Here is a 27143-nt window from a genome sequence, read left to right as displayed (position 1 = left end):
TTATAAAGAACCAACCAATGAATGCATAAATAAGTAGAACCACAAATCAATGTTTTTCACTCTCTCTCTCTCCTTTCTTCTCTCTAAAAACAAAACCAAAAACATCAATTAAATAAAGGGAAAAAAAGAGCCCTGGCTAGAGCTCTGTTGGTTGGAGTGTATGTTTTACCAGTGCACCAGGGTTTCTGGTTCTATCCTCAGTTGTTCAGGGCACATACAAGAATCAACCAATGAATTGATAGTGTGTGGAGCAATGACCCGATGTTTCCCTCTCTCTCTCTCTTAAAAAACAAAACCAAACAAACAAAAAAACCAGTAAGTAAAATATAAAAGAAAAGTAAAACCAACCCTCAAGTAAGGAAAGACATTCCTAGTTTCTTGGTAGTAGCTTAACCCTCGGCTGTCACCAATTTTAACTGCATCAGTGGGCATCTGTTTTCCATTTACTCTGCCCCTATTGAATGTGCAAACTTGGATTACTCATTAGTGTTCCAGGGTAAGGAGAAATGCCGAGTAAAAGATGACGAAATATGAAGAATGAATACCATACTACTATAAAAAAAATCGCTGACACTAAATACTTTCTGCACCTTCCTGGCAAGCATCCCGGTGGCATGATATTTCTCCCAGTGTAAGGTGACCATTTATCGGGTGACAGTGAAATCTTAATCTGTTTTCTTTCCCTTAGTACTGGTATTCTCCCTTTGTGGGGAGCTGAATCAAAGGGCTAGTCCTCTATCTTGAGGGTTGTTATGAGAGAAACTCAATTTAAAAATTAGCTCTGGCCCGGTGATCAGTCAGTTAGAACGTTGCCCAGATACATCAAAGTTGCAGGTTTGTTCTCTGGTCAGAACACATACAAAAAGCAACCGATGAATGCATAAATAAATGGAACAATAAATCATTGTTTCTCTCCCCCGCTTCACCTCTCCAAAATCAATACATATCTTTCAAAAAGAATTAACTCTTTTCAAAGAGAGAGTTGCTACTATCTCAATGTTTTTGTAAAAAAGAAATCCTCCAAAATTCGTCTTACACCTTTTCTTCTATGACTATTACACCCCTATTCATGTTTCTATAAATTGCATTTTCTTTAATATTAATACTTTTTCACTTATTTCAGGTAGACAAATGCTTAATCCACTTTTGCTAATCATTTAATATTTTATTTTTTAAAAAAGTGCCAATTATACAAAAAGCTTTATAGATGTTCATATGCTGATTTCTGAGAATCTATCTTAAAATAATCCTAAATTTTCAGAGTTTTATGTGTTAAAATGTGTTTGGTTTTTGGGTTGGTTGGTTTTTGGTAATATAGCTAAAAGAAACAATCTAAGCATTCAAGAGAAAATAATTAACTATTTCTATTTGACAGATTTTGTGGCTATTAAAATTTGTTTCTAAAGAGATTAAACAGGAATATTTTTTATTGTATTACTATGAGAAAATTTTAGTATATGAAATTATATAACTAGTATAAACATAAACATAACCACAAAATTTTGAATGAAGCTTTGAAGAAAATGTCCCAAAATGTTAATAGTGGCAGTCCAGCTGGTAATGTGATGTAAAAATATGAGGTGAGTCCAGAAAGTATCCAGCCATGTGCTATGAAAAATAGAGACATTTATTGAAGATACAAGAAATATTGTACATAGGACGATGATGCCTCAGTCTCCTTCAAAGCAGGCACCTTGGAACCTCACAGTTCTCCCATCCCAGCATCTCTCCTGCTGTTCAAAACAAGCTGCAAAATCCTTTTTTGGAATTGCTATCAGTCGCCCTGTTGTGTTTTCCTGAATCTCGACAGTCTGAAATCTCTTCCCTTTCAAAGATTTTAGTTTCATGCCAAGACCCTGCATCAAAATCTTAAGAGTGATTTTTGGAATCCCCAGATCAAAAGCTTCTAGTTCCCACACTGTCTGTCACCAATCTTTGCTGATCGCAGCCCACATATATGCAACATTCTCCGGTATTCTGCTTGTTGCAAGCCTTCCAGAACCTGTATCTCTTTCAACAGATTCTTGACCATCTTTGAAGCGTTTGTTCCATACTTTTATTTGCGCTACACTCATTGCATTGCCCCCAAAGCCATCTGAATCATCTGAATAGTTTCCGTGGAAGAATGTTCAAGCTTAACACAAAATGTGATGCAGCTTTGTTGCTCTACTCCATTTTGAATGTGACACATGCTCACTCAACAGTATCTACTGCGCCGACTAGTACAGGGAAGTCATTCTTGTTCATGTATGTGCACTCCAGTCCACTCCCCTTGGCTGCCAAGTTACATTGATGCTGCACAAACCATTCTCGTTATAATGGCTGGACTTTTTTAGGACTGACCTTGTATATATTTTTCAAACTTACTAATATATGTGTACTTTGTAGCAGTATTAAAATATCAAAGCGGGAAAATCAAGACAGACCTATCCAGCCACAGAAGCACTTCAGATTTTTTAAAAAATATTTTATTTATTCTTAGGCAGAGTGGAACAGAGGAAGAAAGGGGGAGAAACATCAATGTGTGGTTGCCTCTCATGCACCCCCAACTGGGGACTTGACCTGCAACCCAGGCATGTACCCTGACTGGGAATCAATTTTCTTATGAATCACTGGCTAATTCCTGGGATCAATTTCCATCCTTTCTCTAAGTTTCCGGGTTGACCAAGTATACCCAAGATTGTCACATTTTCATTGGAATAAATTTATGACTAAGATATAGCAAAGAGTATGGGTTTTATATTTATATTCTATATTTCATCATTTAGGTATTTATTACAAACTCATTGGAGTTTCATTATACTGATATCCTTGGGGAGATGCTCAGGAATATTGTTCTAGAATGATGCCATGCATATAGTATCCCTTACCAAATTTTCTATTATGGAGGGCTGGTCCTATAAGAGCAAAGCTATAGATCATAATCTACACACCAACCATGGCAACCTCCTTACCTAGTGATTCATAATAAATATTCTCAGGGAGATGCCTAAAACACATTTTAGGAATATTATAAAAATATTATACTTGCATAACCCTTTGAATGGGGTCTTAGAATATTTCTCATACCAAATCGTCTCTTAGAGAAGATCAATTATGGCAAAATTGTAAACAATATACTGTAAACATTAGAGATTTAGTTAGTCAAAATGAAAGCTCAAAATGAATGTACATTTTAAATTCAATTTAAAGTCAAAGTACTATTTTCTTACTTTAAAAGTGTCTCTTGTCTTGCATGAGAGGAGAGGTTAGCACTCCTTGACAAGGATGGAAGAGGATCTTGGGCCTAACAACATGCATGCAGTTAAGGCATTGCCACCTACTTTGTGGCATCTAACCATCATTTTTCTGAGTTGTTCTAAAAAGTAACTAAAGTGTCTTTAAGGATTTCTGGCTTCTACTAATGAAAGAGTAGTAGCTCCTAAGAAACCAACGCTCTTGTAAATAACTATAAAGTTGGGGAGGGGGGAATCCACCAGAAAAATTAAAGGTTATGTACATGATTGGAGAGGAAGAAGTAAGAGTCTCTACTTGGATGTGACATGATGGCCTATGTAGAAAATCCCAACGAATCTAACAAACAAACAAAAAACCCTACTAGAATAAAGTTTTCCAAGGCTGGGAGAATCCCACTGTGGGTTGTATTTAAGTGACTTGCTTCCAAAACACAGAATCAAAGGGGAAAGCAATGTAAATTTACAGTTAAGATACTTGGTAAATAATCTTGGGCAGCCATTCAAGGCAAACATCACCAGCAATAAAGCATGTTAGTAACACATCATTTGATATGATGTGATGAGGACACCTCACCCCTGTACTATTTAACTCCAGCCTAACCATGCAAAAAACCAGAAAACAAGCCCAAATAGGACATTTTACACATCTGAAAAGTACTCCTCTAAACTGTCAAGGTATGAAAAACACAGACTGAAAAAGTATCACCAACCAGAGGAGACATGAAACTAACACCTTCTGCGGGATCTGAGAAAAGAGGGCGTTAGTGGAAAAACTGGTAAAAATCTAAAGATTAGTTGAGAAGCTACTAAATGTACCATGAATGTGCTCAACGACCAGAGAATCTACATCTAAACCCTTAAGTTCGGCATTACTCTCAGCATTTTTAAGGGTGCGTAGCAAAAGTTCAGCACACTTTTGGGGCCAAAGACCCTGTGTCTAGCTCCACTATTGGCCTGGGCACACTTACTGACCCCACCGCTGTAATGACAGAATGGCACACGTTGCTTCTGTAAAAATGGCATCCTTCAGAGAGCTTTTCAGATACGCGTACCCGTGATGGCCTGGGCAATTCCATGAGTGTTCTTAAAAGTAAACATGAAGGTGAAGATTTGAACCTCTTGATTTGCATGATTTTGTGGGGTTTTCTGGATCAAGTGAATAGTAAACCATTCAAAGATCACTTCAGGCCACTTACAGGAGAAGAGAACAATAGAGCAATTTTAAAACACAATAAACAAACAACAAAGACCTCACCTGGGGAGGGAGGGGGAGTTTCAATAACAATGTTTTCCAAAACTATTTACTTACCCAGAGAAAAAAGGAACTTTTATGGCTTAATTTTTTGGTTGTAGTGTTCCCAGTTACTCTTAAAACCACCTTCCCAAGTTCTATTCAATACACTGCCATCTTTTTAAAATACTCTTTAAAGGACTGTTCTACTGACTTTAAAGCAGGGGTTCTAGGCCTCACTGACAGTCAGAATCACCTAGGGGACCTTCAGAATTAACAATGACCAGGACACCACCCCCTGAAGATTCTGATCCAACTGTAGGGAAAGATTCCGCAGTATTACATTTTAAAAAGCTTCCCCCATGGATTTAAACATGTAGCCAGGATTGAGAACCACTAACCTAATTCAACAGAATACGAAAACTGTATTTTTAAAATCTTCTTTTAGATGAAGGCAGACCTTTTCTGAAGCAAAATAAAACAGATATTTAAGAAAAATCTGTTTCTAACTGTACAACTATAAATGAAAAGCCACATAAAACACAAAATTAGTCACAAAACCAATTATTTAATTGAAACTATAAAAAAAGAAGCAATATAAATTGATAAAATAATTAGGAAACAATATTTAGCATGTTTCAAAAGATTTAAAACAGGAACAGGACACTTACAAAAAGTTGTGTGGGAAATAAAATTCTTAAACTATACATAGAAATGTAACATTACAGAGTATCTTATAAAATACAATGACAGAAATATAAAAGGACTGTGTGTGCTCTAAGTCTGGAAACTATTAATAATGACCAGATATTTAGGTTTAAATTTACAGTTCCTGGGTACGAGAATCATAATACTATATACATCTTGAAAACCAGTGGACAATATTTTCCAATTAACCATGAGTAGTATCGTCTTCTACAAAGTCTTTGGCCATCTCTGCTGTGATCACATCGATATGACTAACCTGAAGAATAAATGTGAAAAACAAAGTCTGTTAAATCGTAATATATCAGTGTTACCACTGTATAAGGTAATATTTAAAATACACCTATAGGTTTTATCACCTATAAATTTTACACAGAAAAGTCAAATGATTCTAAAACATTGATTGATAAAATCTTCATAATGGTGTTTATTCAATGTGTATGTTTAAAAATATTTTGCACTTCAATGCTCTAAAGATATAGATAAGTACTTATGCCTAATTATTTTGCTATTCCAACGAACATTAAGGCTTAAAACACCAGGAAAAGCCGTGTGGTTCAGCCAAATATAAATCAATGTACATAACTGTTAAAGACTGCATTGAACAAGTACTGAATAGACTAGATAGGCATTAACTAGACTAGATAGACTAGATAGATTAAGAGACAGGAAGGTACTGTCTCTTAATGCCAATGAAAATAAAATCAGTGCAATGAATGCCACAAAAAACCTGCCTCACTGGCATTTTAAGTAAAAGTTTTTTCTTTACATCATCTGATAAGCAACAACATTCTAAGCTTTCTTTCATGAGTTAAGTAACATAAAATAAGAATTCAACAAATATAATGAATTAAATACTACATGAACTTAAACTTCATGTAAAAAAATTTACCTTATTTCTGAACTTTACACCATAGAATTTGTCAGCTGATTCAAGCAGTTCAGGCCTAAAAGTAGTTGTAATAAACTGAGCGTGTACAGCAAGTTCCATAATCATATCTGTTAAAAAAAAAAAAAGATAATTTAATAAAACCCCTTTGGTCAGACCTTAAAATTTGAAAAGCAACTATCTTTACACTTACTTAAAATTCAAAACAGCCTGTGACTCTATTTTTCATGCATATACCTATAAAAATTACCACCTTAATTTCTTAAATTAGGGATAAATCTTTAATCCCAATGTCTTAAAGTTATAGAATAAAAAGAAGCTCAGTCAATTTTGAACATAGCAGTAGAAATAACATGAGAGCAAGATAAGTTTTCCCACACATAAAAACAAAAACAACCTTTCCCCTGCTATCCACTCCCCAAAGATCTTTTGAACTTACTAAAGATTAAATACAGATTCTTTAAATACGGAAATCAACATTGCTTATGACAGGAACTACTCAAACACTGAAAAATACAAGTTTAAAATGAGAGAGTTCTATATCAAAGTTTAACTGAAGTAGGAATTTCAAGAGATTCAAAGAATTACATCTTTCTCACAGAACTAAACTTTACAAAGTAGTCTAACTCTACATTTTAAAAACCTCTTAAAAGAGAAATTTTATTTACGAAATACATACCCTACCTAGTCCCTCCAAATATCTCAGGCAACAAACAATCACTCTGAAAGAGGCAAGCTCTCATTTTAAAGCACGTTCTCATTGTCGAGTACAAAACCAACACTGTACCTGACACAGCCTTTCTGTGCTGAGCATCCAGGGCCTGGTCAATCTCATCAAACAAGTAAAAAGGAGCTGGGTCACATTTCTGAATGGCAAAAATCAGAGCAAGAGCTACCAAGGATTTCTGTCCGCCTGAGAGCTGTTGCATTTCTCTCATTTCACCTTGTTTTCCTGTAAATGACACCTAAGAAAACATCTGAGTCAATATCCTGAAAGGGAAGAGTCACAATCACCTCTTCAAATTAAATTGCATACATGCGACAATTTAGATTTACAAAATGTTCTGCAAATTTTAGATTGGAAGACATCGAAGAGAACTGGAGGTTCAGGTATTTACCCTAATTCCAACTCCGGTGAACTGGTCAACTGACGGGACACTACTCTGCGACCCTGAACCCCTCTCACTTTCACCACTCCCTTCTCCTTCATCCTGAGACTGACTGCCTTCCACATCTCCTTTCTTCATCACCAGAGTAGCTTTACCACCAGGTACCAGCTTCTGGAATACTTCACTGAAGTTCTTGGATACCTTAAAATAAACAAATAAACAAATACATAAATAATAAGGCTGGGTGTCAATTTGAACATAAATTTTTGCTCAGGTGGAATTATACATATTACTGCTTAAAACAAAGACAAATATTTAAAAGCAATCAGATTGGATCCTTTTAAGCACTGTGTAAAACATTCTAGTTCCAAGGTTAGCAACTTATATGCTGGATTTATTCACGTGTATTAGATCCAACTATCAGAGGGAAGAAAGCTTTATAATCTTTACAAACTGAACAATAAACTGAATAATAGCTGAAACTTCTGTCTGATGTATTTACTACAAAAAGAAACATACCTGTTTGAAAGTTAACTGAATAGCCTCATATTTTCGCAGTTCAAGTACATTCATCAGTTCCATGATTGATTTGTACCCCCTATCCAACTCTTCTTGTCGTTTTATTAACTTTTCTTTTTGCTCAGAGAAATTTACAAACTGATCTAAAGCTTTTTTGTTTACATGGCTGTACTTCTTCAGTTCTGTGTTGCACTGTTCAAGTTTTCGAAACAACTATAAAGAGAAAAGATATATACATAAATTCATATACAGGAAAATTTGCAGTGAGATTTCGAATTTAAAACCAGTAAGATTTACCTGTTTGAGGCTCAGCGTTTGGTATTTTTCAAATGCTTCCTGGGGAAGTGATCCAAGTTCTCGAATTTTCTTCATACATTCTTCTTTCTTTTTCAGCAGCATGCCTTGTCGATTTGTCATCTTTTCTAGTTCTTTAGTATCATGATTTATAGCATCCATGTGTTCTTTTTCCATATTTTTCCAGCGCTCCATGCTCTTCTGAAGCTCCTTAATTCCAGCTTCTGTTTTATCAATGGAATTGTCCAAATCTAAAATGGGGAAAAAAACAAACTAGGTCACAATGCATATTTTACAGCCAGAGTGTAATTTGACCAAATGTTTTATTTTCATAATCACATCTATTGAAATAGATAGGCTTTTTAAATGTTTCTTTAAATTTTACTATAAAAATTCATAAAACACTTAACTCAGGACAAAATTAGGAGTTTACATAAGAATCACAAGTATAGTTCCTATTGTTTATAAAAAAACAAAAAAAAGTAATTTTCTTCTCAGTATCTAGGAGAGAAGAAACTTCATTCAGCTATTTCTTACTTTTTTCAACAAAATAAATAATTTATGGTCTTAAAATTGTCACAAAAATTCAGTAAAAGATTACTATTTTATAATCAATACTCTAAACTCTGTTCACTATAGATTATGATGATGGAAAGCACAAAATCATTATTAGATGCTTTTGCCTAGATACTTCATTTTGTAGTAAACAATGTTATAAAATACATTAGCTAAACTTAATTAAACATTTTTTAAAAAAGATTTTATTTATTTTTAGAGAGACAGGAAGGAAGGGAGAAAGAGAGAAACATCTATCGATTACTTCTCACATATCCCCAACCTGGGGATCTGGCAGGCAACCCAAGCATGAGCCCTGATTGGGAATCGAACTGGCAACCTTTTGGCTCTCAGGCCGGCACTCAATCCACTGAGCCACATCAGCCAGGATATTTAATAAATATCTTTAAAAATTTTACTAAATAACAATTACCTTCTGATCGTGCCATAGTATCTTTTACTCTTTTATTGATGGCTTCAAGTTCTGAGGTTGTAGCAGTAAGAACAGTACCTCCTTCTGTCTCTCTCAGTTCATTTAGTTCCTGTGACACAAAAGAAACTTATGAGCATTAAACCACAAAATATGAATTTTGTTAAGTTTCAAAATGTTATGACTACCAACAGTTTCTATAGCTGTTATTTTAGAATAAACATTCAAGAAAACAAACAAATTAAAAAAACCATTTCATGTAATTGCAAACACTTAAAAGTACATTACAGGGGGAAAAAAGTAATAACGTAATTACTAAAAAATTTCTCAGCATCTGCCTAATACTGATAAAATATTAATAACTTTTACTGAGTTCCTAGATTGTATCAGGATAAACATACAGAACAGTATTACTGTTATGTTTACTTAATTAGCACAGGAGGAAACTGAAGCTTAGAAATATTAAATGATTTGTTCTGGCTGGTGTGGCTCATGGATTGAGTGAGTGCTGGCCTACAAACCAAAAGGTCTCTGGTTCGATTCCCCACCAGGGCACATGCCTGGGTTGCGGGCCAGGCCCCCAGTTAGGGGCATGCAAGAAGCAACTGATCTGTTTCTCTCCCTCTTTCTCCCTCCCTTCCCCCTCTCTAAAAATAAATATATAAAATTAAAAAAAAAAAAAAAAAAGGAGTGTAAGGGTTTATACAAGATCACATACCAGGTGGCAGTGCTAGAATTCCAACTCAAGGAAGGTAGGTAGACTGCTAGTCTTTCTGTCTCCAGAATCCAAGCCCTCACTCAGAACCTCTTACATAAGCACTTTCAAAAGGTTATGGTCATCAAGGAACTCTCAAAAAAGAACATACCTGTTCTACTTGGTCCAAGCGTTTTCTCAAATTCTCATTGAGATAAGTTTCTACTCGAGTAATAATACCTTCTAATTTAATTCTTTCATTCAGCAACTGTCTGTTTTCCTAAAAGAAAAGGAAAAACTATTTGTCTACATAGGCATGTACGTATCACCCACAGGAATGTTGTTAATTTGCTGTCATCTCTATCACTTGCTCTGAAATGAAATGGAGTTTTACACCCTCCCAAAAAGCCCTATATTTTCTTCAGAATGCCAAGTTTCTGTGCCTGGTTCTTTTTATAAGCATGCTACCAAAAAGGTTTTTCTTTTCCTGCTTTTTATTTTTTGGTCTTAGTGTTGTTTATATCTCTGTTTCAATAATAAAATGTTTAATCAAAACAATATTAAATACATAAAGGCAGTCAGATCAATAAATATGGCAAAGCTAACAAAGCCAACCTTACTAATGATAAATGTGCATTAAATAGGAGAATGAAATGAAGATTGCTTGTATAATCAATCATAATATATACAGAATGGTTTAGAAAGACTAATTTACTCTTACGGATATTATAAATCCAAGTGTCATTTTTACACTTTCTCAATAATCTTTTGCATTTCTTTATTAGCAAGAAAGACATTTTTCAAAGTAACTAGTTATCAACAAAATTTTCTTCCTGTCAGTTGTACTTGCCTGCTGAAGTTGACGAATTTCATCATTCAGCGCATCTACTCTCTTCTGATCTTCCAGACTTAGTTGAGAAAGCAAATCGGTTCCAAGTTCTGCTTTCAAAGATTCTCTGGTGGACTCCATAGCATGCAAACTTGCCTCCAAACTTTGTAAACTACGTTGCTATAAGACAGATTATTCATTTGTTAATAAATGCATTAGTTACTATATCACTTATAATAGTAAAAAATTGGTAGCAATCTATATTTGAGAGTAAAATGAGCTAAATAATATATCAACTCAATTAAGTATCATTAAATTTGATCGTTAGAACTGTAGCAACAATATTCATGATGCAATATTATGGGGCTGTGTGGAACACCATATCTCATAATCAAGCTATATAAAAATCTTCATACATATTCATAAGAATAAAAAATAGTTGCTAGAATATATTAAGGTAAAACAATTATGAGCAATTTTAAGGAAAAAAATAACCTTGTTGTTTTAGTACTGATGTACCAAATGAATAGTTTTTGTCAAACAGCTTCATATATGAGTCCAATATGTATTATCACTTGATAACAGCAATAACAGTTTGCTTTCTACTCATTTTAAAACTCTGAACAAAATGCAATTAAATATTCATGTGACTCCATAAGTAGTACTCTACAGACAAAAATGCTTACTGACACATTACTCTCAGACAGTACTCTTCTGCCAGTTTTAAAACACCAATTTGTTTAATAAAGTTGGGAAGTCTGGATGTGGGCTATGAAAGTATATTGTGGCTACCCTTGGGTATAAGTGTGATGTAACAAATGTAGATATCCAAAAAAGTATGGGACTAAACAAAAACGGGACACATGAAATCCAAGGATAACCTATATAATATAGTCCACCCAATTCTATACAATTAAAACATCTGTAACAAAAGGCATACTTACGAACCTTAGGCATAAAAGTTTTCTCTGACTGCTGCCTCTTCTCTTTTAGCATCTTCATTTCTGATAATATGCTATCTCGAGATGCTTTAAATTTCCTTTGCTGCGTCTCTATCTGCTGCATTTGGTTCATCAACTGGTCAATTTCATTATTAATCCATATACAAAGCTAAGGAAAATTCTCCCAGTTCTTATAAACACATTTTGTATCCCCTTCCTTTTCTTTACCCTTAAATAAACGTTGTTTTCTCAAATTTATGGACCATAATAATGCTGAATTAAGCAGCACTCACCCCATCATTTCTCTTCCAAAGTAACATACTATTTTGCTAATAGCTATACCAATCAATCAATCTTCTTGGGAAACCCTAGAATAAGCTAAATGAAATAGTGTTATTTTAAAAAATATTCTCATTCAACAAATATTTACCATGTAATCTATTATGCTTAAAGAATTATATACGGAAATTATGTATGAAGAGGCCTCACCCAAAATGGAAGAATAATTCCACCTCACTGGATTATCAAGTACAGCAAGGTATTTGGTGTATGCTGCCAATTGCCTCCTTCTCCCTAGTATTTCACCATGCTTTCTTAGAGCTAACTTCTTGCCAAATCTGGGCAATTCTCAAAGTGTGCTATTCAGACCCCTGCAAAGTCAAAACTAAGATGTTTATTTATCTTTTTTTCTGTGCTATGGCTTTCACTGATGGCAGAGAAGCTATGAACTCAATTTTTTTAAAAAAATCTCAAATTTCAATTAAGAATATCCTAATGAAGTAGTAAAAATGATTAACTCTTTTCGCTGCTAGAGTACCTAGAGTATTTTTTGCCCCTAGATTATTTTTAATGTCCTATGACAATTATGTGAAGTACACATACAACACTTGTGCCTTATACCATGGTTGTTTTAAGAATATGAAAAGGCACAACTATTTCAGGTGTAGGCTGAACTAGCCACTCTTGTGTGTTTTTTAGAGTATGTTTATTAAAGCTGGGGACAGTAAAACAAGGAAGGACTTAGGATAGAAGAAACAACAGGAGAGTGCCTAGCTGGGGCTGCTCTGGCTCTCTAAAATATTATAGGAAAGTGAGCCAAATGGGGCTGTGTGCTCTGAGAAATAAGTCACAGCAACGGAAGTGAGCCAAGGCGGGGCTGCTTTTAGCTTACTAAAAAGTCAGAGAAAAGGGGCCTTGGAGACAAGTCTGGGATGAGCGACCACTGCCCACTGCTTCTGTGGTTGCAAGTCTTCTACACGGGGATCCTTAGAGTTTATGAGATGCATACCTGAGAGAGAGGAAAGGCATGGGAGCGCTGGGAAGAAGGGGCAGTTTTGGTGAACTAGCCACTCTTATTAGAACACCATTTTCATGGAGTTGACGGTCATTTCCTCCACTAACACTAAATCTGAACCAAATGACCTTGTGATAAAAAAAATCTAATGGACATTTTCAACCCTTACATATTTACCTTGTATGCAGTATGTAGCATTCCTGATACCCTCTTCCCCCACCTTTCTTCCATGAAACACTATCCTGGTCTTCCTCCTATAATTTTCTGACCAATACTTCTCAATTTCTTTATGACCTTAAATTTTAGTATTTCTTGAGTTCTTTTTCTCTCAGAAGTATACTCACTGCTATTAGCTATTTAACAGCAAAGGATCAATGTTGAAATACTTTTTAGTTTTTTCTGACTTCAGAAGTTAAATAGACAAACAAATAAGCTTCTGTGCTTAAATAGAAGTTAAAGTAAAACATGGATTTTTTTTTCCTCACTATATAAATGAAAAGACACACCTAACATGCAAAAGATTATATATTCCAACCAAAGTTCAGTTCTTTCTACATAGTAGCACAAGACAAAAAGATATTTTCAATATTTCTGCGCAGGTTTTCATTGAGCTTTGCTTCAAGTTCACCTAGTTCTTCTTCTGCTTTTCTAACATCTTTTTGTAATTCAAGTCTAGACTTCCTTGTGTCATAATAACCTCCAGTTAGAGCACCCCGATGACTAACTTGGTCACCTACAAACAAAACATAGGAAAGGTAGCAATTCTTCATAACAACTTACTCAATGATATACTGACTTATAATCAAACAATCTACAGGCTTTACCTGTTTAATGGGAATTAAAAAGAAAAGAATTTAGCCTTGGCTGGTGTGGCTCAGTGGACTGGACGCTGACCTGTGAACCAAAAGGTAGCCAGTTCGATTCCTGGTCAGGGCACATGCCTGGGTTGTGGGCCAGGTCCTCAGTTGGGGGCATGTGATAAGCAACTGATCAATGTTTCTCTCACACATCAGTGTTTCTATCCCTCTCTCCCTCCTTTCCCCTCTCTCTAAAAAAATAAATAAAATCTTTAAAAAAAAATCCACAGTATTTTATTTTATGCAGTTAAAAGAATTGAAAAAGGGACAATAGGCTTCACCAAAGAGCCAAAGGAGTCCATAGTGAAAAAAAGGTTAAGAATCCCTATTATAAACCAAAAGGTTACATTTAAATGTGGACCCTGTTTGGATTCTGATTTGAATAAACCAACTGAAAAATAAGTAATTGGACATGAACTTTCAAACGCTCTTAAAACTAAAATGGTAAATAAATCCCATTACAAACCTTCCAGGGTAATGCAGTCCATAGTGAAAGCACGGGCCAGCTGGGTTGAAACTTCCATGCTACGACAAATGAGTGTTTTTCCAAATACATGTTTGAAGGCTTTGTCAAATCTGGGATTGTACCTCAATTTACTTATCATAGGAATAGCATCCTAAAAATGAGTATTTTGTCAACAAGCAAAGAGATCATAATACAGTTAATTAAAACATGTTAGCAGAATTATGAATTATATCCTTATGAAACAGAAATAAACAAATGCTCTTTTATTTCAAAACTATTGATTTTTATACTGAAGAAGTCAGAAAAATCATTCTACTGAAATATCCTGGAGATTGTCCTCAGGTAATCGTCTAGGTTTTCAATAGTAGAGCACAGTGATAAAGAGCTTAGTGAACGAGCCATCTAACCTCTCCATATAACATTATCTTCATTTACAAACTTGCAATAACAGTGTCTTTCTTACAAAGTTAAGACTAGACAAATTAGTACATGGGAAACACTTAGGATACCATCTGTCACACAGAAGGGTAAACTATTTCCTCAAAACATTTTAATTTTATATCTATCTTAGATACAGTATTTTTTTTCAGATAAAACTTATTTCCTCCCTTTTTTCTCCTACATTGTTAAAGCAGGATTTTTAGAATTTTTAAGTTAGGAAATCCTATTAAAGAAAAAATGCAATTATATTAGGCTTAAATTAATAATTATAAAGAGAATATCAACATAACCACATGCAGGACAAGAAACAGCACTGCAGACATCCAGAAGCCACAACTATGCCCCTTTCTAATCACATAGTGGTCACCTCTAAAAGAGTGACTGCTATTGTGATTTTTATGATAATCAATAATCACTTCCTTGTACTTCTTTCTAGTTCTATTATCTAGGCCTAGTTTTGTTTAGGTAGTGTAAAGAAACCACACTACACGAATTCTTTTGTGTCTTGCTTCATTCACATGGCACATTTGTGACTCAATTTCTCTTCCCCTCATCAAGGCTGGGCCCTTTGAGCAGCTCATTAGATTCACACTTTTCTTCTGAAATTGTTGATCATTCTCATAAGGTTTCAGCTTTAACCTTAGGATATTAAAATAGTTGCTATTACCATGAACATTCTGAAATCTAATACTTCAAAGCAACCACATTTAAAAAAAAAAAAAGGTGTCTGAGAAATATTTTCAATCCATTTAAAGGATAACAGCTAGTAACAAAAGCAACATTATACTTTCAAGCCTATCATCTTGCTAGACATTTTTGATTTAATTTATAAGCCATTTAAAAAAGTATATTCAGAAAACTTAAAAATATTCATTTTAAATGACAGTTCCTCAGGGAATTCTCCAACTACCTAACCTTAATTTTGTCACCCAAGGACACATTCTCAAAGTATCCTGTCTTTATGTATTTTAACACTTTGCACATTTCCAATGATTTCCTTCATGTTGTGGCTGTGGCCTTTGTCATTCCCACCGAGCACAGACTGAGTTCCATGGGAAAAAAGGCATGTCTAGCTCACAGACCACATGAATCCTAATGTACAGTGCCTGTGCACTAAGAATGTATTAAACATGATAAAAAGCAAATTACTGAAAGAAAGATAGACCTTAACACAGACCAACTCACATTGGTTTCAGGATAGGCAGTATCCCTTACATCTAACTTGTTAAGAGGCAGAAAAGTGACCTCTCCAGGAAGATTCATTTTATTAAACTCCATCAAAATCTTCGTGCTGACTTCGTCTGAATCAACAATATGATAAAATAACCTACATGTAAACAGAATAAGGCACATTTTTATTGCTAGATTAGTTTTTAATTGCTAGACTTTAAAGTGCTATAAATATTTCAAACGCGGGGAGAAAGAAAAAGCCTCAAAAGGGGAAAGTTCTAGGTCTACAATTAGAAACAAATACTTGGCACTTCTACGTTTATTTAGAAAATTAAGTAAGTAACTGAGGATACAAGAAGGTAATAGGAGACATATTATACTAAAACTACAAAGAGCTGTTTCTTAGGTTATCCTTATTCCCTTTTTCCTTTAAAAACTCAAGATATCAAGGGAATAGCCTCACCTGTTTCCAGCAGTGACTTCCACACATGTGTAGAAAGCAGGCTCGCATTCAAAGTTATTCATCACTATGCCATGATAGCCGTTTTGAACATGCTGGTTTATTCCTTTTCGACGAAAGTGGTCTAGCACTTTATTTATGCTGTCTATTCCATTTAAAATGGCCTGTTTATAAGTAAAACATATTAAAATAAGTTTCCAATGGCACTCTTGCTGGTAAAAAAAATAAGCCCTTTACTCTATTTATTTATTTAAAAATATGCCAGACACTAAACTAACCGCCCTCCCCCCCCAAAATATGCCGACTACACGAAACATCTTATACTATGGGTTCTGTTCTATGGCACTAGCATTACAAATGGGCTCTTCATCTAAGTCAAAAGTGGCATCATTATAGCATGTTTAAACAATATCCATCATTTCATACTTACAGGATAAGTGATTTGCACTCTACTCTTATTACCTGGAACTCATGACCTACAGGTTGAAAGCTAATAAATTTTTGTGCAATAGCAAGTGACTCAATGAAATCTGAAGTAATGAAAAGAATCTGCTCACCTTTCCTGTTGCTGCTCTAAGAAGTTGCTGTTTCTTTTCAAGGTCTTCTCTTTTAGCAGCAAGAGCTTGCTGTTCTGCATTCTCCTCTCTCCACAAGTAACTAACCAATAAAAATTAAACTGTCTTTAATTTCAAAAGTATTAAGAAGATGCACTAACAATATACAATTTAGAGTAAAATAATGAAATCAAACTTGAATGGTTAATTTATAATTTAAAGACCCCTCAACAGCCAGTAACTAACATTTCTCAAAAAAAAAAAAAAAAAAAAAAGGGCATATTTTAGTCTATACTAACTTTCTTTCACTTTGTAATTCATCTTTCTTATTTTTTACTTCATAGTATTTTCTGTCCAGTTCTTCTACTCGAGCTTTGACTTCATTAAGGTCCTGATCCAGTTTCTATGGAAGTAAAAATAATTCAAATTTAAAATCCTATTTCATGCAAGCTAATCCACAGTGACAGAAAGCAAATCAGTTGTTGTAAGGGGATGGGTAAGAGGGGCAGCAGGGGACAATGGGAGGAATTAGCACAGGGTATGGGAAACATTTGGGGGTGATCTTAATTGTGGTGACAGTTTCACAGATATATATATATGTATACATGTCAAAACTTATCAAATGATACATTTTTAATATATGCAATTTATCATGTCAATTTTACTTCAATGAAGGTGTTAAAGAATCAAATTTCAATTTTTAAAAATTGTCTTCAGACAGAAGAGCACATCATCAGAAAATAAATCATAAAATTACTCTAGAAAATATATCTACAATGAAATTTTTTCATTAATAATCTACCCCTTACTACTTATATAATACATAATCCTGAATTTTAGAAAAAGTACATTCACTACAGTGCATACTTTTCATATTGTCTCCTCTGCACACATACACAAGAACACAAGAGATTTACAATTATACTGAGAAGCCAAAGGTTTTTTTTGTATAACGTAATCAGCACTGTAAAATCATATCTATCCAGTATAAAGGTGAGACTTCACCTTCATAAGGGGTCATTTTGATACCCTAACGTATGGCTGAAATATTGGAAAATAATGGACTTCAAACTTGAAAAGAAATAAACCTCTCACTGGAAAATCTTGATTTATCACCAGGCTCTTAAAAACAAAAAAAAGTTTGATGTTTCCATGAACTCAAGACAAAATGCATTTTCTTTATTTCAGGAAAGGACATGTAGGCATCACAGTTAAAACTATACTGTTTACGGACTTGGTGTCAGCTGGGTTGCGAGGATGCAGGGTCCTGTGAAGTGAATATTTAATTCGAAAGTCATGGCAAAACATCTGAAGTTCCTTGCCAGGACTGTGACGGTGCAGGAAGGGAACGAGCAAGGTTCATACAGGACCCTAAACAGAATCCTCACCATGGACAGGCTCATGGATGGGCTCACTGATGAGGACATCAAGTGACGCCAATACTACGAGATGCCTTGCCGTCATTGCTGACAGTGGAAAAGCTATGAAACCTGTTGGAGGCTCACAAGATCAACTTTTTGATGAGAAAGAACCAAGCAGATCCAAGGCAGGACTGAGGACGCCTGTGGATGGTAAGCCCTGTCGACAGGATAAGCATGATCCACCAGTTGTGTCTCCAAGTTTTTTTTTTCTGCAACCCCATTCTCTTACCATTTCTCACAATAAACTCAATCACATATATTAAAACAAACAAAAACTATACTGTCTACCTAGACAAACCTGCATTTTCCATTCCTCCCATCCTAACCGAAGTCCAAAGCACACTGCACTCTCAAGGCCAGTAGGCTACTATCTATTACTCCTGGTCACTGTTCCTACCAGTTGAGTTGTTTATGGTTATAGAGCCAGTTCCACTTGCTTCCCACTGTTGTTGTTGTTGTTGTTGATTATTATTATTATTTTGGCTAACTGTGATTACATTAAATATTAACTGAGAATGAGTAACAAGAATTATTTCTTTAAAAACTTGATTTACTTTTAAATATGTTCAAAGGTGAGTCACTAAAAATTAAATAGGCAAATCAACTTTAAAAGAGTAGGGAAGAATAATTACATAATATGTAATACATAAAAGTATATATTAATATATAATATGCACTTTATCAAAATAACTCAAAACATCAAGTCACAGAAAAGATACTCATTTACATATCTCGCTTTCTAAGGTATATAATATTATATGTCAACTATAACTGGAAAAATATCTCAGAAAGTTAAGGAACTGGTCCAGATTAAAGAGGATAACAGAAACATAAAAACTAAATGCAATATATGATTCTAGACTGAACTCTAAATTGAATTGTTTCCATCCAACTTTAAGAAAGACTGTATCTTTATCTGTGGCTGGATCATAACAAGAAAGACTCCTGGGAACTCCAATTACAATTCATCCAAAAAACCCAAAAACAAACAAACAAAAAAACCCCACACATATTGGGCTCTACTTCAAAAGACTGGTACACACTCTGATGGAGGATGCTGACAATCCGTGAGCTGTGCATTATGTGAGGAATATAGGAAATCTCTATATTCTTCTCTCAATTTTGCTATGAACCCAAAACTATTCTAAAAAAATAAAGTCTGACAAAAAAAGATTGGCACATAAGCATACATTTATCTACTTAAAATAAAATACTTAAAGATACAAATGTACATGCTTTTATGTGTATAAATAGTATGCATGCATATTATACACATAATATATAGATATATTAAGATCATATGTTTTAATGGCTTTTTTGAAAAACCAACCACACCAACTGGTACAGATCTGATGCGGTGTGAGGGTTCCTTCGGGTATGCACTGATACACACACATGCGGTCCTTACCCTGTATCTGTCCTGCACACTCCCTTCCCATCACTGCCACCATTCTCTAATCACCTGTACTACAGAGCCACACCTATCACTTATGAAAGCATTTTTCTCTTTCTCATTTCAATTTATGAAAGATCTTTCTTACTCTGAAAGTAACTTTATCTTCTACTTTAACTTTTAAGGAAATGCTAGCTAAAAATGCATACTAAATGTTTATTTAGAAAATATTGTAAAACCACCATGGCTTTAACCAGCAAAAAAAACATTCTGCAGTAAGTTATTAAACTGACAGAAAAATACTATAAAGTTATGTTTTAGATTTGGATGATGCTAAAATTATAGTTCAGATACATATTACCAATTCATAAAAATATATTTCAAAATATACTCAATCTACACGGAAACTCACTGATAAAAGAGAACCATCATATGTATAATATTAAATTGTGCTGGTCTTTCTAAATGAGTACCTGTCTTGTATATTTTAAGAGTAGCGTGGAAACTTAAAAATAAAACAAATAGGTAAAACAACATATTTATCTCAATGGAAATATTTTTATAAAATAGTTGTAAAAGTTCTTACATTATACTGTTCCAAATTTTTCTCTTTATTTGCCTCAGTATCCTCCAAATCTTTATGTATAGCAGCAATCTGTCTTTTCTTATCATTAATAGCTTGATCTAAAGACTTGAGTTCCTTTTTAATCCACTTATCCCTTTCTTCTTTTGACGTAAATTGGCTTCCTCGACCTTGCTTTGCATAAAGATCCGTTCTTTCCTGGGTAGCTTGGGCCAATCTACGTAAGATAGGAGAGAATGGATTGAAAAATAGAACAGGAAATAACCAAGTTTAATTGTAATCAATATAGCAAGAGTACACAGAGACAATAGCCATTTAAAAAATTCCATTAAAGAAGGTATTAAGTATAAAATCACGGTTAAAGTCAGGTATAACATAAAACAGCCCATACCCAAAAGATTTTAGACAGAAAATGTCTTTACTCCAGGTTTGTGTTAGTTGGTAAATCTAGGCAGTACTAGTACTCCATCTCAGGAAATGCTCTAATGAGCCCTGACTGGTGTGGTTCAGTGGCTGGGTGCCGTCCTGCAAAGCGAAGGGTTGCAGGTTTGATTCCAGTCAGGGTATGTGCCTTGGGTTGTGGATTTGGTTCCTGGTTGGGGTGCGTGAAAGGGGCAACAGATCGATGTTTCTCTCCAACATCAATGTTTTCTCTCTCTTTTCCCTCCCTTCCCCTCTCTCGAAAGATAAAGTCTTTTAAAAATGCTCCAACTATATTTAACTACACAAATATTTCAACCCATTACAATAAAAGACACTATAAAGGTTAAAAGGCAAGAGAAAATATTCACAACACACAGAACAAATATTAATGCCTGTATTACATAAAACCCTAAACAAAAGAGAAAAATTTTTTTAAAAGGGGCTAATGATATAAACAGGCAATTCACTAAAATGAATATAAATGACATAAAAACATGGTAATACACTAAATCATAAAATCAGCAAATACTGGCAAGTCCAATCTACAAGTAGATACTAAAATGTCTAGATGTTAAAAGAGCACTGAGTGAAAAAAGAAAGTAGCATAAACATATAGTACGATGTCATTTGGGTGAGAAAAACAAACATCATGAATGTTTTTAAAAAACCAACAGTATCTAGCTATGTTATCTTAGACAAGTTATTTAACCTACCAGAGCCCTAAGTTTGTTGAATTTAAAGTGGGGACAATGTGGATTTCTTATGGCCTTTGAGTAGAAAAAATGTAGGCAATATGCATACAATAACGCTTGGCCTACAGTACTTAACATTGGCTATTACTTTGTAAGGGCACTTAACTTTCGCCCTGAATACTGTGCCTTCTTAAACCCCTTAATGATTGAGGTTCTATAGAAAAACTAGGTAGAAAGTTAAAAGTGTTGGTGAAAAAAATCCCAGACCTAGCAATTCCTCGCTCTTCTTTTTCTTTTACACTGTTGAATTTAGGTTCTGTTTCTGCCAGTTCTTTCTGCTTTTCTTCTATTTTTTCAAGCAGCTTCTGCCTCTCTTTTAACAAGCGTTTCTGTAAATAAAGCAAGATAAGTAAAAATACAATCTGCTTAAAATTTGTTTAATTTGTCAGTCTAGCATAAAATGTTTTCTCATGGCCCTGGCTGGGTGGCTCAGTGGACTGAGTACTGGCCTGCGAACTGAAAGGTCGCCAGTTCAGTTCCCAGTCAGGGAACATGACTGGGTTGCATGTGAGAGGCAACTGATCACACATCGATATTTCTCTCCCTCTTCTCCCTCCCCTCCCTTCTCCCTAAAATAAAATCTTTAAAAAAAGTGTTTTCTCATGAAAAAAATTCATGAGAAAACTGATCCTGTGACACAAAACTAATTTTTAAATGTAAGAAACAGATAGTACTGAGTTGCTATATGAGTGCAAATTATTTTAATGTGCCAAATCTTTTACAAAAATTCAAGCATACACACCTATCACAGAAAGGACTATCATAGTTCTGCAATTCCTACTCTCCTGAACATCTGCTTTTCATTTTTAGCATTTTTACTCACCCTTTGTTCACTATTGCCTGCCAATTCATCTTGTAAATCCTTTGCTTTAAGCTCCAACTTAGTCCTCTGCTTAATTTGTTCTTGTCTTTCGGCACTGAGCTGCTCCTTTTCCTCTTTCATAGCTGAAATTTTTGTTTTCAATTCTCTAACTTGGCGCTCAATATCCTATTTAGAAGTTTTGAACACAAATAAGTTAGGCAATTAAAAGTACAAGAGCAGAATTACATAAAACCATTAGTTTGTCCCTTCTTTTTCTTTCTTTTCTACTTTCAGTACTGTTTGTTTCCAATACTCAATCCCAGTGACACCCCACATCAAGTTACCACTTCTAATTCTGGAACGAAGTGTTTACTGTGGTCAAAAAATATGAGTTAGCCTAAGCTTAGTTTGTAATCTTACTTCCATTTTATCCCTTGCATCCTGCTGGGCATCTCTTAATTGTCTGGATTTTTCTCCACTAGTTTCTCGCTTAGCAGAAAGCTGGAAAACAAAACAAAACACAACAGGCAAACAAAAATAAAAAACAAGCTATGATTTTTAACTCATTTTGTATTTGCTTATTATCTCATAACATCTAGTAAAATTTTTAGATATCTGCTAAAATAATCATTTACTGAAAAAATTCTTACAAAAAGTATTCATGGTTTTCTTTAAGTAGAAAGTGCTGTTTTAAGCATTACCTAAAACAAATTTTGTACAAAATATCACCAATAGTAATTACAAAATACATTTTAAAAAGCTAAGAAAAAATTCACAAAGCAGTAAGGTGGCAAAGAAAGGTCCTGGTCTGTGACACCTGATTGTAGTTCAGATACAACTAAAGCAAGGCCAACACGGGACTACGTATTTTTCATGGAAGAAACTGAAAGAACAAATCTGCTAACTAGTTCATAAAGAATTTTCAAATTTAAGCTTCTATATAAAAATCATTTAAAAGTATAAATATAACATGAATTTAGCATATTCATAACAATAAAATTAATCTGAATTTAAGTGGCAAGAGTAAATATTTTACCTCATCAAGTTTAGCACGAGTCTCATTAAGTTCTTGATTGTAAATGGTGTATTCCAGGGCTCGTCTCATTTTATCCCACTTCTGATACTGAGCTAGTTCTTCCTTTTCTTCTTCTAAGGTATGTAATCGCTCTTCAATGTATTTTAACAACTCATTGATTTTTTCCCTTTTGCCCTCTTAAAAAAAAAGAAAAAGGGAGAGGGATGAGAGTTGAATAAATTTTTATGTAGTATCACTTCTCAAACATACAATGAGTTAAACTTAATCTTAAGAACTATAAACCCTGGCTGGTGTGGTTCAGTGGATTGAATGTCAGCCTGCCAACCAAAGAGTTGCTTGTTGGATTCCTGTCAGGGAAAATGCCTGGGTTGCAGGCCAGGTCCCCAGTTGGCACGTGAGAGGTAACCACACATGGATATTTCTCTTCCTTTCTTTCTCCTTCCTTTCCCCTCTCTCTAAAAATAAATAAAGTTGAAAAAAAAAAAAAGAACTATAGCATTATTTCTTTGATATTATGTGATGATCAGATTTAAGATAATAAAGTCACAATTAAGATGCTTCATTATGAAAAGCAACAGGACAAACTTACACATAGTGACAACTTTTTTTTTTTTTTAAAGATTTCATTTATTTTTAGAGAGAGGGGATGGGAAAGAAAAAGAAATATTGATGTGAGAGGGAAACATCTATGGGTTGCCTCTCGTTCTCTCAGCCAGTGACCTGGCTCACTACCCAGGCATGTACCCTGGCAGGGAATCGACCTGGTAACCCTTCCGTTTGCAGGCCGGCACTCAATCCTCTGAGCCACACCAGCCATGGCAGGACTTGTTCTCAATACATGTGATAATGGCCTCAGTTTAAGCTTCCTTTAAAAGCCAGTGAGCCCTTCCACAACACTAAAAAGCAAGCAAGCAAACAAACAAACAAAAAAGCCTGTTATCATCATTGATGCCAATGATTCTCAATTTTACAGTAATAGCACTATCTACAGCTGCTGTATATTGAATACTGACTACACAGAGAGATCAAGTCAAAAGTCATAATGTCAGTTAATTATTAGTCAGATTTTGAATCCCGGACCGACTCTAAGCTATGAAAGGACACAGCACTTGAAAAGTATAGCGGGGTTTCCATAACAAATGTACTAATGAAGAGTCTAAGTTCAAAGTTTTACATGTACTTGTTCCTGAACAACTTTTTTGGTTTGTTTTTGAGGAATACATCCAAATTTGTTATCCTTATACACAATAAGGACACTAAAGGCACAAAGTAGTTGACCTAAAAAGGCATTATTATCTCACAGTAACAACTATTTATTCAAAGAAATAAATTACTGGAAATCTCAAACCTTAAACTGCTTAAAACTAACTTTTTCTCCATTCAGCATAGACAATTTATCATAAAATATATTCCTGAGAATAGACATAACTCCTTTCCACTACAACATAATGAAAAGTTCACAGCAAATAGAAAATAGAATCACATTTATTTTACCTGTTTCTTTCATTAAAGAGATGCTTTCTTCTTTTCGTTCATCATAAACTCTAGTTCCAGCTACTTCTCTTAATAGCTTTAGTCTCTGAGAATCTGGTGCTGTTGCCATCTGATTGATCTACAATTTTTAGAGAAAAAATAAACATAGCAATACAGACTGTTCTTTAAGAACTGTACCTTGAAAGAATATTCACAATAGTTGAGTATGAGTTTGCTAATATAATCTGTATAGTACATACAGGGGTGGGCAAATTAGGTTTACAGTTGTTTATATGGAAAATAATACAGTAATTAATAAAAAAATAACACCAGAATAAATTGTTTTGCGTACTCACAACTATAAACTTATTCTTGCCCACCCCTGTATGCCTACATACCTGTATTTCCTTTTAAATGAAATTTACCAAACAAAACTCCAAAACTCCAAATAGAACTGATACACTCATAGTTCTAATTTATGGATAAAACTCTCCAAATTACAAATGACAGAGGAATATCACACCACCATTTTTTCTTAGTCAATATGATTTGGTATAAAAGATGAGATTCATTCTAAAAGAACAAAAGGGAAAACTATCACTCATTATACATATTTTAAAAAGCTATAATTATAATATTAAAAGTATAATAAAAGTGATATGCTTAAATATAGATAAAAATAGCTGTCTCACAGGAGTAGTATTCATTAAATGAAATGAGCAAAAAAATCTTTAAAATTTCATTTACAAATATATGGCAAAAAAATACAAAGAGTGGTGAAATCTAATTGCTATGCAACTTTACATAACAAGCACAAGTTTCACATATTCTAAAAATAAAATTAAACACTAAAAGGAAAAATATGCTTTTACTGCATTAAACATTCAAGTGACAATTACATTACCACTTTTACATAAAAGAACCAGCTCTGAGCTAAGGAAAAGCTGGTGAAAAAGTACATATAACAACAAAAGTATATACAACAAAAAAATCATCCTTCAGATGCTTATCATTGGGCACACCAATTAAGCATGATCATTAATTAAATTTACTCACTTAAAAAAATATTTAATGAATGTTACAATATATATACCACTGAGCCGGGCATTGGGAAAAGAACTGTGAACAAAACAGAAAAGGTCTTGCCCTCATGGAGCTTACAGTCCAGTGGAAAAAGAAAGGAAATAAGCACACCATCATAGTACTAATACAATAATTATGAAGAAAAATAAAACAGAATAAGGAAATAAAGCATACAGAGGAGGAGTGAAGACAATGCTTTTGTAGGTGAGGTAGTCATGGACGGCTTATATGAAATCTGACGTCAGCAGAAATTAAAATGTAAATGTTCTATGTGTAGAGAGAAAACTCAGATAAATACTGTTTCAAACCAGCCTGCTTTTTAAAAAGTTTCTTTTATATAGACGATTTTTTTAAAAAATCTGTTCTTCTGGTATCACATTTCCCAAAGGTGAAACACCATATTCTTCCTAATCACTTCTTCTGAATTCTAACTTTCCAACATGTATCTAAAAATGCGTCCAAATATAAGAAGTGGACATTTGTAAAGAATTTTCCTGTAGTCCACACAAATACTACAGAAAACTTTAGGACATTATAGGTACGCTCTAAGAAAAAGAAATTATCTTAAATATAAAGTAGATGAGGAAACAGTAGAACAATCAGCTAAAGTACATGAAAATAAAAACTATTAAGAATACAATCTATAAAAACAACAACATAGCATTACGGCAGATTTCTGGATGTAAGCTTTTAAGTGTTTTAACTGTGATATACTGAGTAACTATTAATTTGAGAAAGTAATTTTTTCAAATGTGATTTTTATAGAATTTCTACAATATTCTTAATTTATGATCATGACTTCCACAAACCAAAAATGTCTTCCACCACAATGCACCTTAGTAAGTGATACAGTTTATTAAGGAAAAATAACCCACTTAAATAAATCTGCTGAAATACTTCTCTCCCTTTATGCAATGGATCTATTTTGTATTTTATGGCCACATAAAAGATAACACTAACTTCAATACAAATCAATGAAAACAAAAATAAGATACATTTTTGCTTCAACTTAACAACTAGAATCAATAATCCAATTTATCATTCAATGAATATACTCAGAAAACAAATTCTATTAAAAAGAGGATATATATATATTTTTTACCTTTCCTTGTTTAACAATATAATAAGGATTACTTCGAGAAAAACCAGCACTTTCAAGAAGATTCATCACATCATTTTTCCTATTGATAAAGATTGAAAAATTCACATAAATAACAATCAACAATAACCAAAAAAACGAGTACACTAACTTTTGGGTTAAGGAGCATGAAAGAGAGTAGAACAGTCATTAAACCATCTGTTTTATCACCCTCAGAGAGTCTTCTGATTGTTATGTTTATGCTCTAAATACTTAACTTGTTAAACATGGGGCAAATATACTCCACATACGAAGCAAGTAAAAGAATTCTTTTACTTTTTTGTAAAGAAATTACAAATGTAGCCCTGGCTGGTATGGCTCAGGGGATTGAGTGCTGGCCTGTGAGCCACGGGGTTTGCCAGTTC

The 27143-nt window shown here is 34.1% G+C and overlaps 1 protein-coding gene, 1 non-coding gene and 1 pseudogene across 2 annotated transcripts in view; 2 read left to right on the top strand and 1 right to left on the bottom strand.

Annotated features, from left to right (window-relative positions):
• Window positions 1-3228: 3228 nt before the first annotated feature.
• LOC129077393 (U6atac minor spliceosomal RNA) lies at window positions 3229-3349 on the top strand. Its single transcript, XR_008529851.1, has one exon. It is a non-coding gene; the product is annotated as a U6atac minor spliceosomal RNA (small nuclear RNA).
• A 1673-nt stretch (window positions 3350-5022) lies between these two features.
• Window positions 5023-27143, bottom strand: part of SMC3 (structural maintenance of chromosomes 3) — a 32957-nt gene continuing 10836 nt past the window's right edge. The window contains exons 7-29 of the mRNA XM_054581492.1: window positions 26743-26821; window positions 24579-24696; window positions 23085-23260; window positions 22469-22549; window positions 22070-22234; window positions 21454-21575; window positions 20075-20288; window positions 16974-17077; window positions 16678-16777; window positions 16124-16284; window positions 15676-15817; window positions 14050-14200; window positions 13307-13459; window positions 11440-11591; window positions 10513-10671; window positions 9835-9942; window positions 8972-9080; window positions 7987-8234; window positions 7690-7902; window positions 7180-7371; window positions 6849-7026; window positions 6065-6171; window positions 5023-5431 (exon numbers count right to left, since the gene is read on the bottom strand). Coding sequence (XP_054437467.1) covers window positions 5360-5431; window positions 6065-6171; window positions 6849-7026; window positions 7180-7371; window positions 7690-7902; window positions 7987-8234; window positions 8972-9080; window positions 9835-9942; window positions 10513-10671; window positions 11440-11591; window positions 13307-13459; window positions 14050-14200; window positions 15676-15817; window positions 16124-16284; window positions 16678-16777; window positions 16974-17077; window positions 20075-20288; window positions 21454-21575; window positions 22070-22234; window positions 22469-22549; window positions 23085-23260; window positions 24579-24696; window positions 26743-26821 — 3304 coding nt within the window. The 3' untranslated portion in view covers window positions 5023-5359. The remainder of the gene's footprint in view (window positions 5432-6064; window positions 6172-6848; window positions 7027-7179; window positions 7372-7689; window positions 7903-7986; window positions 8235-8971; window positions 9081-9834; window positions 9943-10512; window positions 10672-11439; window positions 11592-13306; window positions 13460-14049; window positions 14201-15675; window positions 15818-16123; window positions 16285-16677; window positions 16778-16973; window positions 17078-20074; window positions 20289-21453; window positions 21576-22069; window positions 22235-22468; window positions 22550-23084; window positions 23261-24578; window positions 24697-26742; window positions 26822-27143) is intronic.
• On the top strand, window positions 17971-18230 carry LOC129077025 (28S ribosomal protein S21, mitochondrial-like; annotated as a pseudogene).

This window comes from Pteronotus mesoamericanus, unplaced genomic scaffold (genome assembly GCF_021234165.1).
Source record: "Pteronotus mesoamericanus isolate MK-2021 breed Mesoamerican mustached bat unplaced genomic scaffold, CSHL_Meso_final contig_657, whole genome shotgun sequence".
In the NCBI taxonomy this organism is placed as follows: Eukaryota; Metazoa; Chordata; class Mammalia; order Chiroptera; family Mormoopidae; genus Pteronotus; species Pteronotus mesoamericanus.
This window is presented reverse-complemented; position numbering and strand designations above follow the sequence as displayed.